Source organism: Sander lucioperca, chromosome 24, assembly GCF_008315115.2.
Source record: "Sander lucioperca isolate FBNREF2018 chromosome 24, SLUC_FBN_1.2, whole genome shotgun sequence".
Classification (NCBI taxonomy): domain Eukaryota; kingdom Metazoa; phylum Chordata; class Actinopteri; order Perciformes; family Percidae; genus Sander; species Sander lucioperca.
The window spans coordinates 4612055-4628796 of NC_050196.1; the positions used below are offsets into that span (position 1 = coordinate 4612055).

General features: G+C 39.9%; 2 protein-coding genes and 2 non-coding genes across 6 annotated transcripts in view; all 4 read left to right on the plus strand.

Moving 5' to 3' along the window:
* The window catches only part of LOC116058583 (zinc finger protein OZF-like), a 228922-nt gene that overhangs the window by 82466 nt on the left and 129714 nt on the right, over positions 1-16742 (plus strand). The gene's annotated exons all lie outside the window — the stretch shown is intronic.
* trnat-agu lies at positions 8926-8999 on the plus strand. The gene has a single exon. It is a non-coding gene; the product is annotated as a tRNA-Thr (tRNA).
* Positions 12480-12552, plus strand: trnat-ugu. Its single transcript has one exon. It is a non-coding gene; the product is annotated as a tRNA-Thr (tRNA).
* The window catches only part of LOC116058579 (gastrula zinc finger protein XlCGF57.1-like), a 20259-nt gene continuing 16526 nt past the window's right edge, over positions 13010-16742 (plus strand). For both annotated transcript variants that reach the window (XM_031311464.2, XM_031311465.2), the window contains exon 1: positions 13010-13433. In XM_031311464.2, the coding sequence (XP_031167324.1) occupies positions 13394-13433 (40 nt within the window). In that variant the 5' untranslated portion in view covers positions 13010-13393. The remainder of the gene's footprint in view (positions 13434-16742) is intronic.

Below are 16742 nucleotides of genomic sequence, written 5' to 3' on the forward strand. Positions count from 1 at the left end.
AAACAATTTATTAGGGGTCCAAGCCTGAGGGGGCTCCAGCAGAGCTGTGGAACCCTGTTGCTTTCCTAAGGTTTCTTCTTATTTTTCTCCCCCTAAAACTGATACCACAGCCTAAACCGTACATGGTGGGGGGTGCCATTTTCAGGACTTGTCCAGATCCTGCAAGGCAAGGCAGCTTTATTTGTATAGCACATTTCGGCCACAGGGCAATTCAAACTGCTTCGGACACAAAAATTCAGCCACTTCCACCACTAGGTGGCACTATAGCAGCTATAACTCCCAAACCGTACATTGCACATAAAAAGTACACATCCACGCGTTACCTGAATTCAGCTGAATCTCCAGATATAGGCCACACCCATTTCCGCCTATACTTATGTGCGAAAACTTTTATCGATTTATCGTAAACCTACTTTTTCTAACTCCTCCTAGACCATGCGACCGATCTGCACGAAACTTGGTACGTAGTATCTCCAGACCGACCTGACAAAAACTTATCAAAAGAATTTTTATCGGATGAAAATTGCAGAATTATGCACAAACAAATTTGTGTAACTAGCTACGAAAACACGAACTTTGCCATATCTCGGCCAAAATAAATGCTGTCATGGCGAAACTTTAGATTATTGTTTGGCATGACCCTCTGAGGCTCCCCAACCAATTTTACTTTAGCTCATCTGATTTTTACGAAATTGAGGATATCATCTAGGGCGACTCCTGAGCAACGCATACAGTGGGGTACTGATTCGTCAAAGTGGGCTTGGCCTATGGGACCCAGGTTTGGATTCACCACTTACACTAATGTGAGCAATTTCAAATTTACAGTGTAGATGTACAATGGTTCATGAACCTCACATACCCAAAATTACACATGTAGACCACTAGGTGGCACTATAATGCCATAAATATGTTTTTGCCTATAACTCCCACATTCCAAATTGCACATTAGAATGCCTTACATCCACGTATTCCTTGAATCAAGCTGAATCTGATGATATAGGCCACGCAATGCGCAAAACCAACTTTTTCGAACTCCTCCTACGCCCTGCAACCGATCTGCACGAAACCTGGTACATAGCATCTCCAGCCAGACCTGACATAAAGGTATCAAAAGAATTTTGATATGTTAAACTATGCGCGATTTACAACCAAACAAATTTTCGTAGCTAGCTGTCAGCTAGTCATAAAAGGGGGTGTGGTACATGAGGCGTGGTTAAAGTATAGGGGGCCGCTCAGTATCACATGTGGACCACACAAGTTTCATGTAAATCGGATGTTTGTCATATAAGGCAGATTTCCTGTTGCCAGCAGGGGGTGCTATGATCAAAAGTAAATTTTTGGTTATAGATGTGACAAATTTCGGCAAAAGTTACAACTTCTTTGTTCATCGATAAATGCTCAAAATGGACCCCACGCCCACACCGTTGGACGAAAACTCAAGCTTTTAATACATTTTCATTGTTAAGGTCTTAAGATGGCACAAACTGAATTTGAAGTCGATCAGATGAAATCTCTAGGAGGAGTTTGTTTAAGCTACAGACACACGGACCAGACGGCCGATCCTGGCAGAAAAGGCAGTTGCAGTTGTTTTTTAACATTAATATGAGTTCCCCAGCCTGCCTATGGTCCCCCAGTTGCTAGAAATGGCAATAGGTGTAAACCGAGCTCTGGGTATCCTGCTCTGCCTTTGAGAAAAAGTAAGCTCAGATGGGCCAATCTGGAATCTTCCCTATATGTCGTCATAAGGGGAAAGGTTATCTCTCCTTTCTCTGCTTTGTCCATGGCAAGCTGGTCAAGGCCACACCCCCACCCTCCACCTTGCCCCCCCCTCTCTCCTCCTCAATAGCATTTAAAGCTACAGACACAGAAATGGCACGTCCTAAGGAAAGCTCATTGTGGGACTGGCTCTAGTGGCTGTAATTCTGCACCAATGCTGAATTTCGGGAGCGAGACTTCAGATACAGTATTAGGGGACCACTAAAGCCTATATAAAAACATCCAAAAAGCAGCATGTCATAGGACTTTTAAGTCACTTAAATGGCAATCTTTTCTTGGTCTTTTTAGGTGATGCTCCATAAGAGGTGACTTAATTTACATGAAATCACATTGTTTAATTATGGTAATTCCTAATTATTTTGATGATTGGTCAAATCGATGATCGATTACAGTTTTGTTTTTAAAGGTGTTTGGGAAAAATATATATTTAACAGGATGTAACAAAATGACAGAAATAAATCCAACATGGAACCAATGACCATTAATGCAAACTGTGCAGCCCGGTCAGAATTTATTGGAGCATACCCAGCTAGTGTGTCGCAATGTGGTGTGTGGGCTAATACAGTATCTCCTCATCAAAACAAAAATAGTAAGTAAGTCATAGGTTGAAATTGTTTCGTTAACATTCCTTTCATCCAATATGTCAAAATACATTTTAAAAGAGATTTGGCTCGAGAACAGTACATTTTGTGCTCAGTTAAAGCCTGTTGTAAATATATGTAAAGCCTGCTGTGCACGACAAAAAAACATTCAAATGTGGAACTTTTGGTATAAAGACATAAGAGTCGCATAGGGGGCCAGCAATACATAATGCTGCCGTAAAAAGTCTCAAGCAAACGGCTGCCATCACCCAATATTGCTCTGTATTCGTGGGGAGCATCATCAAAGCCCAGCCCCCAGCAAAACTCACTCTGCATATTCTGAATGCACTGTGCACATGTCCAAAGAATGCCTCTAAAACCTGAATACAGTAATACCGGAATATTCCACGTCTTAATCGGAAAATGCTATATTCGGAAAAAGACCTTATTCGATGTCCAAACAGAAATATGCTGTTTACATGACCTGTATCAAATTCGGAATATTGTCATATTCTGAATAATAGTGGAATATTGGTGTGCATGTAAACATGCTCATTGTTTCCAGCAGGGGCGTTTCTAGGACTTGAGGAGGTTCGGGGCTTAGCCCGGACCTGTTTAAATAAACTGAATGCAATGCAAAACAGCGATTGGCTTGCCCAGCTTGTTAATAGCCAGTGTATGTTCATTTTAGCTGCCCAGTTTGTAGATGTTAGTTAGATGGCACCAATATTTGGCCTAATCATAACTGGCCTGGCAACCCAAAGGCCAAGGTTTTGTTTCCAGATTTGTGTGGTGACTTATGATGTGGGGTGCGTGGGGGTCCTCCCCCAGAAACTTTTAAGCATTAAACACTTCATTTCCTGCATTCTTGGGAATTTTTATGCCCCTATTTCTACCTTTTTCTGAATCAATTTATGCTGGAAATATCTTTATGTAAAGGGAAACATAGATTACAATCCAGTTATAAAAACATCATGGCCTATATGGCAGTAAGGCTCTCAGGCATTCTGTATTGCTTTTAACTATTTATTCTCCTTTGGATCAACTTTTCTAATTATATCTTAGCACACATGTAGCCTAGCCATGATTTACTCTTCCCTGCTCTTTTTGCGTCTTTTGTTTGGAAAGTAACCTCCTTAAATGTGCACATGACAATTATTCACCTCAATGATACTGTAGTATATGACCATTCTATAACTTTCTATAAACTTTGCTTAAAGGTTTGTTATAAGGGAGTCCTATGAACTTTACTCTACACTTACTGAGAACATCTGGAAATTGTTAACATGAGCAGAGGTTCCCCCAAGACAGAAGAGACCTTTTTTGGAGTTGTGCCAGATAACAGGCATCGATTGGTCAGTTATCCCTCCAATGGTATACTCACACATATTACGCCCTATGTTGATACAATGCATAGGATATATACGTTGCTCACACAAAGAAAAGGCAGAACGACTTTTTGGAAGAATTCGCGTTGGTCGTTCTCCAAGCTCTCTGCAGGAGTTTGTAAAATTGATGCTGAATCTTTGTTTGTAATAAACCTTTTTATAATCAAGAACAGTGTCGGCGGATTCCTCTTCATACAGCATCACAGCATTACTATTTAAGACACCACAATTTATTAATTAATTTTAATGGATTAATAAAGCCCTGGTCTGATTTAGATTATTTCAGATGTGTTTGAGCAAGATTTTTGCTCATCTTTAAAACTTTGTGCACATTCAAAATATAACTCATCCCATCTGTGTTCTCTGAGATTTGGAGGAGTTGTGAAATTTTGAGAAAAACAAAAGTTATTATAGGCTATTACAAGAATAAAGTCACTACATTTAAGAAAACAGTCTACCTGCACCATGTTCTAATGTGCATTACGTGATTGCTCTGCTGACATAGTAGATCTCAGACCTTCTGACGCACTCAGAGCCCTGTGTGAGACTCTGGTCTCTATATGAGACAGAGTTTAGGGAAGTGGCTGTACGCTGCTCTACATCAGAGGTGGAAAACCGGTAGAAATACACAGAGCACAAATGCGACACATCTGCCGCAGCATGCCCACAGCAGAACGTGTCCATTATAAACCTGAAGCTGCACAGACCACGCTGCTCATCTCTATTTTTACAGCGAGAGTAGACTCTAGGCGACGCACAGGTCTGCTTCAGAGCTCCGTGTGTTTGAGTCTTAAAAAGACTGCAAAAATCATGGGAGCTTCAAACAAAGTCATTAGTATTGCGCTGCTAAACTTTGTGTTGATGGCTACAATGTATTAGACTGATGTGTGTTGCAATCAGCAGGGGAAAAAGGACCCAAACGCAGAGAGAGACAGGCAGGCAGGAGCAGCGTTGAAACTCAAAGATTTATTTCCACCAAAAAGCAAAAACAAATCTAGGGAGTCCTGTGAGCTGCAGGCAAAAACCAATACCGGGGAGAAAAAGGAGACACGGAAAACTGACTGACACGGACACACAAACTGACACAAGGGGATACAAAACGATCTGACAAGAGACAAAGGGAACACAGAGGTTAAATACATGAGGTAATGAACAAATGAGGGACAGGTGACACGACCGGTGAAACACATCAGGGCGGGGCAGGACAATCAACAAAGGCGGGAACACAAAAAGTAAAACTAGACATGACAGGACAGAAAACAGACTATCAAAATAAAACAGGAAACAGGAACCACTGACAAAAACCTGAAATCAACTAAACACAGAAACTTGACAACACAGAACACAGGAATAACCAAAAAATACACAATAAACCAGGAGATAACGAAACAGAAATATACAGAATATACAAACACAGGGAACATGCACAAATAAACAATAAAGACAACAGAAATGAACAAACTGGTAACAGAAATATCCCTAAACCGTAACAGATGTGGCTATGATTCCTCCGAAAATTACACCTTTCACAGCTTTCCTCGCTTAGAGACAGTTGCTAGGTGATAGCAACAAATACGGCATGGTAGTCGGACCCCGCACGTAGCTGTCCGTTCTATTTGCCTCGGAAAAATTAACTGGACAAAGTTACAGTTCTACCATGAGGTCTACAAAAAAAAAGTAAGAACTGCAAGTGCCTTGGAAAATACTAGTTTTCTTAAATTCTGGGGATTTCTTTCTATTATACTTGTTTTTGTTGGAGCAATCGATGGCAGCCACATACGGATAAAACCACCACAGCATCACAGATTAGACTATTTGAATTATAAAGGATTTTACTCAGTCAACATGCAGGCAATATGTGACTCGAATGGCAGGTTTCTGGACATTTATGTGGGGTACCCGGGGTCTGTCCATGACACACGAATAATGAAAAACAGCAGTTTTTATACCGCGAGACGGTATCCCAGGCAGCTGGTTAAACAAAATTATTAAAATGCTGACAGGTTACGTTAAGCGGTGTAAAGTGTGACTGTATTTCCCTGCAGAGGATTCCAACACCGGGACGTACAACAGTCTGCAGCCTGTCTGGAAAAAAAAAAAAAAAACCCGGCGGTGCGTTAACTTGAAACTCGCCAGCCTTGTGGTGAATTTTAAGTTATTGTAAAATGCCCTTTTCCCATCTGGTGCTTGTTTTTGTCGTTTACCAGCAATTTACTGGTAAAATAAGTCATTGTTATAAGTTATTGTTATTACATTATTAATCAATTATTTAATTTTGACCATATAACCTTAAACAAGCCGTTCTTTAATGTCGCCAACTGTCGTTTTGTGCTCCTTTTTTATATTTTATATTATATACATTATACTTTATTTATCAACTTTATTGGCCAGGTTTGCGCAAACAAACAAGGAATTTGACTCCGGTTAATCTTTGCTCTCAAAGTACAACACTCACTTAACATATGAGAATAAAAACAGAAAGGACGTTATTCTGTATACTGTTAAGTATATAAAAAAGGCACTCAAATGTATAAAACTCAAAAAAGACAACCACAAACAAAACAAAAAACTACAGCTTATCTATCATTTTTTCAAGGAGGCACAAAAACCTTTTTTGTCTTGGCCCCTCGCGCTTCTCGTGGCGCCTCTGCTCTTTCTTGGACTCCTCAGTGAGGAAATCCAGGATGGGATTTTTTTTTCCTTCTTTTTTTGGGGGGTGAGGGAGTTGGTAGTGGTGAACTGCTGGCTGCAGAGGTGCTGACTGGGGATGAGGGCTCAACAGTCTCCTAAAGGAACAAGAAAAATCTTGATTTACAATCCACAAATGTTTGTGACCATGTCATGTGGAAATTATGTTTATATATATATATATATATATATATATATATATATATATATATATATATATATATATATATATATATATATATATATGCATATCTTCATAAAATTGCCAGGTTGCAGCGGTCACTTCCCCCCTGTCTGTACCTGACCCTGTTTTGGGAGTTCTTAGTTCCTGGAAAGACACACAACATACACAAAAATGATGCCTACAACCATACAGTATGCATTCATTGCCTTGTATGGAGATTGAAGATGTAGGGTTTTTTTCTTTAACGGAATGTCACATACCTTGTATCTTTGCTTAAGATTTTCCCACTTCTTTGATGCCTGTTGGCCAGTAACCTTTCCCTCCAGCCCCATTGCTTTCATCAGTGTCCTTGTATCATAACCAACAACAATATACAGGTGCATGAACAGGAATGAATTACAAACGATTACAATAATACAGTAGCATTACAATAATGAATGGCTACAACATGAACGCATGACTCACTCCCATAGTTGCTTTGCAGCATATTTTGATTCAAGAAACTTCTGTTCGTTTTCAGCCCGAAAGTGGATCAGCTGGTTTCCTCCGGCATCCCTGTGTGATACAGGACGGTATATGTAAAGCATGTATTGATGTCTCCAAAGCAAGTAGTGTAATGCACTGATATCAAACAAAATCCACTGCTAATGGAGTTTAGTTAAAACTAGAAATCTTTCTCAGTTGTGTGTCTGGTTTTCACTCTGCATCCTGTTAGTCCATCAGTGGAGTTCTGCCTCCATCTAGTGGCTGAAACAAAGAACAGCACGTTTTCATCTCCCTTTCTCCCTTCTTCACTTGACTGAATAAAACCCCCCCGACTTTAGTAGCTTCTCATTTAAAGATGACAACAAGTAATGTGTACCAGTTACATTTTTTAGAGATTCATGTGATTTTCTTGTTTCTGCTTCAGCTTAACTTCAGCCCTCTGGAAAGGCCTGGACCCAGCTGACAGAGAGCAGCGATCAGGACTCAGCTGGCTTCAGTTCCCTTTCTTCGCACCGTGTCCATCACGTCTTGTGCTTCGTCCGCTCTGGCTTTTGTTCTGACTGACTGCATTTCATCATCAGTTATAACACGACGCCCAACAAGTTTATTCAGAAGCTGGTTCAGAACATCAATTTTGAGATTTTGCAAAGTAAAAGTCCCACATTTCTTCCGTAGAATTACTTGAAATCAGAGGTGCTATAAAGTGACATTGCTCCATAATCCCGGACAATGAATGATATTTTTGAGTGGAGGACATCTTTGACTATACACATACTGAAATAAAAAAAAAATACTGTATACATTTTTAGATTTTACAAAGTAAATGTCCCACATTTTAAGAGAGAGAGAAAGAGAAAGAGAAAGATTCAAGAAAAGGAACTTGTCTGGTTATTATTATTGAGTCCTACGAGACGAGGACTCTCACAGCAGAAACAACCTCCTCAGCATCTGGATCATATATGGATAATAAAAACAAGTCTTATTTCTTATTGAACATGCATGGAAGTGGTGTATGAAGATGCTTGGTATATTGAAGAGGTTTTTGAGAATGATGTCACATTCTAACATCCAGACTGTTGTGGAAAATCTCCTTGGTGTTCGGTGATGAAGCTGGAAAGTAAGATGTCTGACACACTGGAGTTATCTGTTATTTTCTTTTATTCTCTTGCAAGTAGAAGGAGACAGTCTAACAGAGTGCAAGCAGTCTGTGAGAGTGTCAGCGAGACAAAGAAAACTCAGGGTTTTTATAGCTGAGCATGCAAAGGGAGGGACTGTACTTGTCGACTCAGTAATTCTTTTCTGCTGATTCTGCTTATTTTACTGCTGAGTCTGTACTGTTTCAGAAAAGACTGCCTGAAGCTATTGAAGTTGGCCCTCTGCCAGGTGCTGCTTAGTGCTGAGCAGCACAAGAGAGGGGGGGCCGCGCAGCTTCAGTGCTATGGAAGCAGAAGGAGCTACGATTGCCTTTTAAAATAATAGAGCACTTATAATGGATTCCTATAACTGATATATTATAATATCATATAGAAAACAGAATAAATATTGTATTGTATAAAAGTAAATACACATAAAGTCATGAAAATATAAAAACCCTGCAGTAACGGATAATATATGAAAGAAAAATCACACGAGTATGAGAGATAAATACTTTACACTATAACTCCCTGCTCTTTGTTCTTGGGGGCTTTAACAGTGCAAACCTCAGCAAAATATCAGTTATAGTAAATGGAAGAATTTATCAGTAGTCAGTATACTATATCTTGTACAGCTTCTACAAGGTAAAAGAGAAATTAAGACTTAACATTACAGAAGGCTTCAAGGAGGTGCTGTGGCTTAGTTGGTTAAAGTGCCTGTCTAGTAAACAGAAGATCCTGGGTTCAAATCCCAGCAGCACCTTGTTGCAGAGATTACCTCTGTCTGCATCCCATCAGCATGTGTAGCCAATCATTATGCTACCCTGGTAGCAAATGAAAATGTAAAAGAGGATTGAAAAGGCTGACTGTTTTCCCTGGCATATTACATTTACACAGAAACACTACATTAACACAGACTTAAGATGGTACATAAAAACACATGAAATGCAGAGCAATGCAAGTTTAAGCTACAATATACACCTAGTTTATTCATCAGCCATTTCTGTTCATTTGGCCTAATTGTGCTGTTTTGATAAAAACTAGTAAATTGATTATTACCTCTGCTCCACTCTGTAAGAAAGAGCCTGGAAGAAGCTCACATCAGGCAGTCGGCCCTTTTAATGCCTTGGTCGTTAAAGTTCAAGTTTATTTCACCTCTGACCTCAATCAGTATCACATGCACCTTAAACCACACCCAACAGCGATGTCACAGGGTCCTGGTGTACACCTGGGCCACGTTCATCCCCAACAAAATGAGCAAACCCTTTGATTAAAGTGTAAGAAGGTGCTGAAGCTTAGTGCTTAAAGTGCCTGTCTTGTGAACAGGAGATCCTCAGTTCAAATCCCTGCAGTACCTGTAAATCAGGTTTTTTTTGTTTGTTTGTTTTATTTGGATCCCCATTAGCTTCAGCATAAGCTAAAAGCTATTCTTCCTGGGGTCCTACAATCTATCATGTGACAATACCACACCATATTGACACACCATATGCACAAGACATTCAGATTACACAACATTTGAAAATACAAATCATATTTTACAATTAATGCAATTAATCACACACAAAAAAGAAAAAATACAAATAAATAAATAATATAAAAGAAGTTGAAAAGATTACGCTACCCCGAATAGATTTAAAAAAAATAAGATATAACGAAAAGCCCTATGACAGAATCTCTCTAAATTGATATTAATATTGAAATATCTTTGAAGGTAATATTTCTTAAGTGATTTTTTAAAACCATACTGTTTTGTTGTTTGATAGTATTTGGAAGTGAGTTCCATTCACACATTGCTCTGTACCTAACAACGAGTTGATTTGGTTTTCACTTTAGGTAAAATAAAACTACCTCCTATTGCAGGCCTTGTTGGATGATGAGGTATATCAGTACTAAAAGATAGTTTTGTATATACAGTAAAAGGTGTTTTGTTTGTTATAACATTATGTAAAAAAAAACAAAACATTAGTGAATACACAAATCTGTTTTTAACTTTAAACCATTAGAGGCTTTCATGCATTTTATCAACATTTGATCTAAACCCACATGAGAGAGCCACACATGCCGCTTTATTCTGAATCACTTGTAGTTTTCTTATATTAATTGTTGAGGTGCTGGACCAAACCATGGAGCAGTAATCAAGGTGTGCAAAAAACAAAGCATGAAGTACTTGTTTAACGGTCTGTGGTGTAAAGTTTTTTGCACACCTTTTAATAACAGACAAAGTGTTGCCCATTTTAGTTACCAGTTTCTGAACATGTCTATCCCAACACAATCTATTATCAATTATCACTCCCAAAAGTTTAGCCTCTTTCTTTGATTACCTCAACACAGTGTTGTCACCAGCATTTACATACAACGACCTGATTATTTTCAACAAAGACAACAAACTTAAATCCTGATTTCCCAGAGCCCAAAAGTTATATGTAACATTAGGATATTAAAGGTGCAATGTGTAATCCTGACGTCGTCTACCCAGATTCGAAGTTCACAGAGGTTGCAAGGCTGAGACTGCAGCATTCACAACAAAGTTGCTAGGTGCTTGTCTCATATAGCCATACAGCACAGCGGAGTAGCTAACGTTAGATACTGTCTATATTGACAGTCATAAAAGCCCGTGCTCACGCAGAGCTGTGTACCCAACTGACAGACAAACTTTTTCAGCTTAGAATTATGGTAGGAACCGCAAAAAAAAAAAATATATATATATATATATATATATATATGACGCGGCCCCTTAAATGCCTTGGCCGTTAAAGTTCAAGTTTAATCAACTCTGACCTCAGTCAGCGTCACATGCACCTTAAATCATACCCAACAGCCGCTGATCCTTTGCATCGAAAGGAGCCCGTTGAGGTGGTTTGGGCATCTGGTAAGGATGCTCCCTGGGTGCCTCCCCAAGGAGGTGTTCCAGTCACGTCCAGCTGGGAGAAGGCCTCAGGGAAAACCCAGGACTAGGCGGAGAGATTAGGCCCGTTCGAGATGAACTGCGCCTCACCTGTAAAGTTGACGAGAGCAGGCGGCAGCAGCAGGGGTAAAATCGGACAGTTTCCAGCCAATTCCAGCAGCCTTCAGGCTGAACAGGAAGTCAAAGAAAATCTCACATCTTGTTAGGTCCGATTCCAATTTAATGAAATATTATCAGACCCATATATCAGCTTGTACACAGTCTCCAGTTGTTTTTAGTAAAACAGAGTAGCCGTCAAAATGCATCTGAACGGATTTAGTCTCAATGATTTCGAAATGTCATTACCAGCCACGCAACATGTGCTCTGTACAGAATAAGCCTTTATATGAGACAAATAGCAATTAAAATCCCTCCAATTCAAAAACAATAAAAAGTTTATATAAAATGTCATAATTTTTGGTTGATTCTGTACCAATCAGCTGTTAGATAAGCTGAGAGGCAGGCGTTTTCCAGCATGCCCCGGGTCTGCCTGGGTAATGCAGTCGGTGAAAAGCAAGTGTGCTTCCTGCGTCTCAAACCTGATCTTGTGAGGTTATCGTTGCCCACGTGTGAATGACGTCAGAGCAAGTCAGGATCAAGTTGGACACAAATCTAATCGCCGGCGACCGATTCTGCACAGACCTGGCTCATCTCGAACGAGCCTATTATATCTCTGTCCTGGCCTGGGAACGCCTCGGGATCCCCCCGTCAGAGCTGGCTAATGTGGCTCAGGAAAGGGAAGTTTGGGGCCCCCCTGCTGGAGCTGCTGCCCCTGTGACCTGACCCCAATATACATAAATTCTCCATCTCGGAAAGCAAAAAAACTCCAAAGATGGATAAGTCCCTCTGAAGCCATCTATTTAGAATCGTTCAACTGTTCTGTATATCATTTTCTATATTACAGTAGATGTTTCCCTTGTATTCTCATTTTTTAAACTATGATCCTTAAAAATGTAACTTCAAAGTTACAGGTTTATTATACACAATAGTCAGAGCGTAATTGTGAATAGTGTATATCTTTCACATTTTGGCCTAATTATGCTGTTTTGATAAAAACTAGTAAATTAAATATTACCTCTCCTCCACTCTGTAAGGAAGAGAATGGCAGAAGCTCACATCAGGCAGTCGGCCCCTTTAATGCCTTGGCCGTTAAAGTTTAAGTTTATTTCACCTCTGACCTCAGTCAGCATCACATGCACCTTAAATCACACCCAACAGTAATGTCACAATGTCCTGGTCTACATCTGGGCCACATTCAGCCCCAACAAAACAAGCAAACTGTTTGTCTAACCTGTAGGAGATGCTGTAGCTTAGTGGTTAAAGCGCCTGTCTTGTAAACAAGAGATCCTGGGTTCAAGTCCCAGCGGTACCTCGCTATCAGTTCATTACCTGAACATTATACATACATCATTTACAAGCTGTCTCCATCTCCAATATTTACCCGGGGTTTGTTACGTCTCTCGTCATCAACTATATTATTATTCTTTGAACTATGATCCTTAAATATTGAACTTCAAAGTTACAGATTTATTATACACAATAATCAGAGGGTAATCGTCAATAGTGTATATCTTTCACATTTTTTCATATTTAAACGTCAACCAGAGGCTTTAGAGAACAGAGAGAACTCATTTAGTACTGCTGGAACTGGGCTGTGCAGTCAATCCAAGTCACAAAGTACAATTTATTAGACATATAAAATACGTAAGTATAATAATACCATAAAAGTACAGTACATGAGCAAATGTGCTAAGTTACATTCAACCACTGATTTGATCTCATCTTATTAAGGGCAATGTGTTAAAATCGACTCTTAAAACATTTTGTTTTATTTTGAAGGGCAGAGGAGTGTAGCGGAAGTTGTGTTTGTGTTTCCGGGTCCCGGAAGATGCTACGACCTCCGTCCCGTTGTTTGCATTTTACCTCGTGATGTGGACGGCGGAGTAAAAGGCGCCAGTGTTTGGTGTCCTTCCAGAGAGAAACATCACAAACTGCTGCATGAGGTTTTAAAACCTGAAGCGAAGCTACAAAGAGCAGGTTTGTTTTCTTTCTCTGACCGGAAACGCGTTTACTGCTGTTGTTGCAGGGAGTCCGCGCGCTAAGCTAACGTTAGCCGCAGCTAGCTCCTGCTAACGTGTGTTATTGGATATGTTGTGAGCTTCGTATTTTTATCAAACGCAGGTCGGAGAGAAATCGAGGAGAGACACTTCAACATGAACTCTGAGAGGAAACTGTCAGCTGACCAGCGGAGAGGTGGGAGACGTTTACAATGTGTTATATTCTTCTTATACTTTTTCTTACTTGACGTTAATGTTACCCAGTTTCGTGAGATTCATTGTATGAGCTGGCTCTGGTTTATAATGCCATGTAACTTTTATTGTTATCTAGTTTTAAAGTCATAACTAAAAAAGTACATTAATAAGTAAGATCTGCTGTCAATGCCTGAATTAGAGGACAGGAGGTGCTCCACTTTTGCCACAGCTGATAAATTAACCACACTTCGTCCATGGCGACGCTCTGCTATGCATAGCAACGGCCTGTTATTCTTATCAACGGTCTGTTATCAAGAATTAGCAGCCTGCAGAATGCCGTCAAATTAGGGGTGCAAGATATATCGACAATATCGTTATCGCAATATTATATCGAAAGTGCATATAAGTATGCAGTATTTGATTTATTTTGTGGAGCGCTGCGTCCCGTCCGTTGGCTTAGTTGTGTTCGATTTAGAGCCCACTTGAAACGCTATAATGATCCTGTTTCATTGGCCAGGTACCGTGCCACTTGCACATGTTAGTGCACGTCAGCGCACGGGTCCACTACGTGACAAACTCTATGGAGCGTACCACGTGTCTGCATATTTCGACAGAGTGACAGTGTAAGTGAAGAAATTGATAGAGACAACAAAACGGAACGAATCAGAAGCGAAAGAAAAGTTTTGTCCTGTTATCTTTATTTATTTTATACTGTACAACCAGTAAAACATGTCCTGTTCTGTAGACATGGTCGACATGTTGTACCAGTCCAATATGACTGTCAGTTAAAATAAACCTTGTGTTGTAAGAAAACTTGTTTAATTTGTTAAGAATCTATTTTGATGCGTTTTCCCGTAACTTTTGTAGTTTTTAAAAATATCGAAATTAATATCGATGTCGCAATATTCATAATCGATGTCGCAATATCACATTTTGTCAATATCGTGCAACCCTACGTCAAATCAATGTCAATGTACTGTATTACAGCCTCATACAGGCTCTGCCTCCCTCCTCTGTCTTTTTTTTGTCAGCACTGAAATGGCTATCATATCTAATCTGATTAAACATGGATGGAAAGTAGGGCTGTTGAAATGAATGCTGAAATTCTAATAGTAAAAAAAACAATACTATTTGAATGCTGAAATTACTATTCAAATGTGACTTTTTTTTATAAATATGTTGGCTAACGTTAACTAATCTCCCTCTTCTCGCCTTGGCCTACCCGCATGTGTCACTCATGTCACGTCTTATGAACAATAACTTAGCGGGAGTGAGAAACGCAAGGCATTGTGAGGTCTAAGATAATGTTAGTACAACATTACGGAGCTAACGTTAGCTACGCACCGAGTAACGTTAGTACACGGGCACGGGGGAGTGACAGGCACTAGTGAAATAGTTTAAACATGACTTTAAAATCGACTTCCACTGAGCCAAAGTGCTTATGTTAACATTAGTTAGCTTGTTGTTGTTTTCTAACTGCGTCGCTAGGTATAATAACGTTAGCGTAGCTGGGAGCTTCATGAAGATAGCTAAAGGTAATGTTAGATGCCCTACAGCTGTCAGAGTTAGCTTCTACTTCATATATTACCTTTTTAAATAGCTGTATTCTCAGTAACGTAACATACTGTAAGAAACAGGTTGCTTATAAATCACTAAAATAGTAGTGACAGCACTGTTTTGGCTTAGTTATTAATGCCGTTAGCATCGTTTGTTACTTACCTAGCTAGTTTATGTCAAAACGTTTCGGCCGTGCTTTCTAACATGATGTCATTGTGCTAACTGAGCACTGTTAGCCTTTACAACAGAGCCACTTCACTACACTTGTTGATAATGATTCATTACAGAGTTCTCTGTTGATTTGTGTTTGTCGCTGTATGCTCGTGGTGGAAAATGAATGTAAACTAAGTTGCGTGCAGGTCCCCTCAAGGCCAGGCTAATGTTGGATGCCCCTCTAGTGGACGGAACGTGTAACAACAACCACATAATGCCATCGACAATGCATAAGAGTAGTGTAGCACATATTATTTTACGGGCTGCAAATGAGCATTGCAGCAATATTATTCAAATATTTAAAAAAAATCTAATGGAATTCGAATGGTATTATAGAGGAAGGTTGACAGCTCTAATGGAAAGAGGAGTACTGTATCTAAGCATCCAGTGTGGGAAAAATTGAGTGATGATCGAGCCAGCGACAGAGCTCAAAACACACATTAACAATTTTTTTTTGTCAAGGTCAATAGTTATATATTTAATCAGCAATTTACCAGTCTACTACTGCCTTCAATGTTGCACTAGTAAACTTTATAGTTGACAATAAGGCCTACTGTTTTCTGTCACATCGTTTATAGATCAGACCCGACCGCAAAAAACAGAAGCTGTTGCACAAACTCCTGAGGCCTGTACTACGAATCAAGATCAACATGTCCTGGATTTTATTGCCGTTACCCGAATGAACAGTGGTTAACAACTGGTTCAATCAACCCAGGGTTTCCCAGTCTGGCGACATACACGTCCACATAAGAGGCGGTGTTTGCACCATATAACCAATCGAAAACATGGATAAGTCTACCAGAGCCGCATATTTTACATGAGAAGAGCAAACGATGATCCTAATATGAAGAACACAGACACGGTTTTACAGGCAGAAAGCAATACAGCAGCTAATCCAGGAAGGAAAGCTGGCAAAAAATAGCCGATGCTGTAAATGTGTAAATTGCAAGACTTATCAATATCAATGCACCATCAGTCAGGCACAAGATCTGACCTTAATTAGGGGTCCAAGCCTGAGTCTGGAAGAACTGGCAGTAGCAAGAGCTACACAGTTCGCACAGCAGGGCTGTGGAACCCTATTGTTTTTCTACTGATTATTCATTATTCTTCTCCGCTTAAAACTCTGACTACAGCCTAAACCGTACATGGTGGGGGGTTGCCATTTTCAGGACTGGTCCAAAACTCCGCAAGGACCTCAGGCGCAACAATTGACCCACTTCCACCACTAGGTGGCGCTATAGCAGAAAAAACCGCGTTTGGCCCTATAACTCCCACACTGTACACCGTACATTTAAAAACCATGCATCCACACGTTCCCTGGATCCAACTGAATCACGTGATATAGGCCACGTCCATTTCCGCCTAGACTTTTATGCGTGAAAAATCGCAATTTATCAAAAACCTACTTTTTCAAACTCCTCCTAGACCGTGCGACCGATTGGGACAAAATTTGGCAGTTATCATCTCCAGATGGGCTTGACAAAAAGTTAATAAAAAGAATTTTGATAGGATAAAAATTGCGCATATTACGCACAAACAA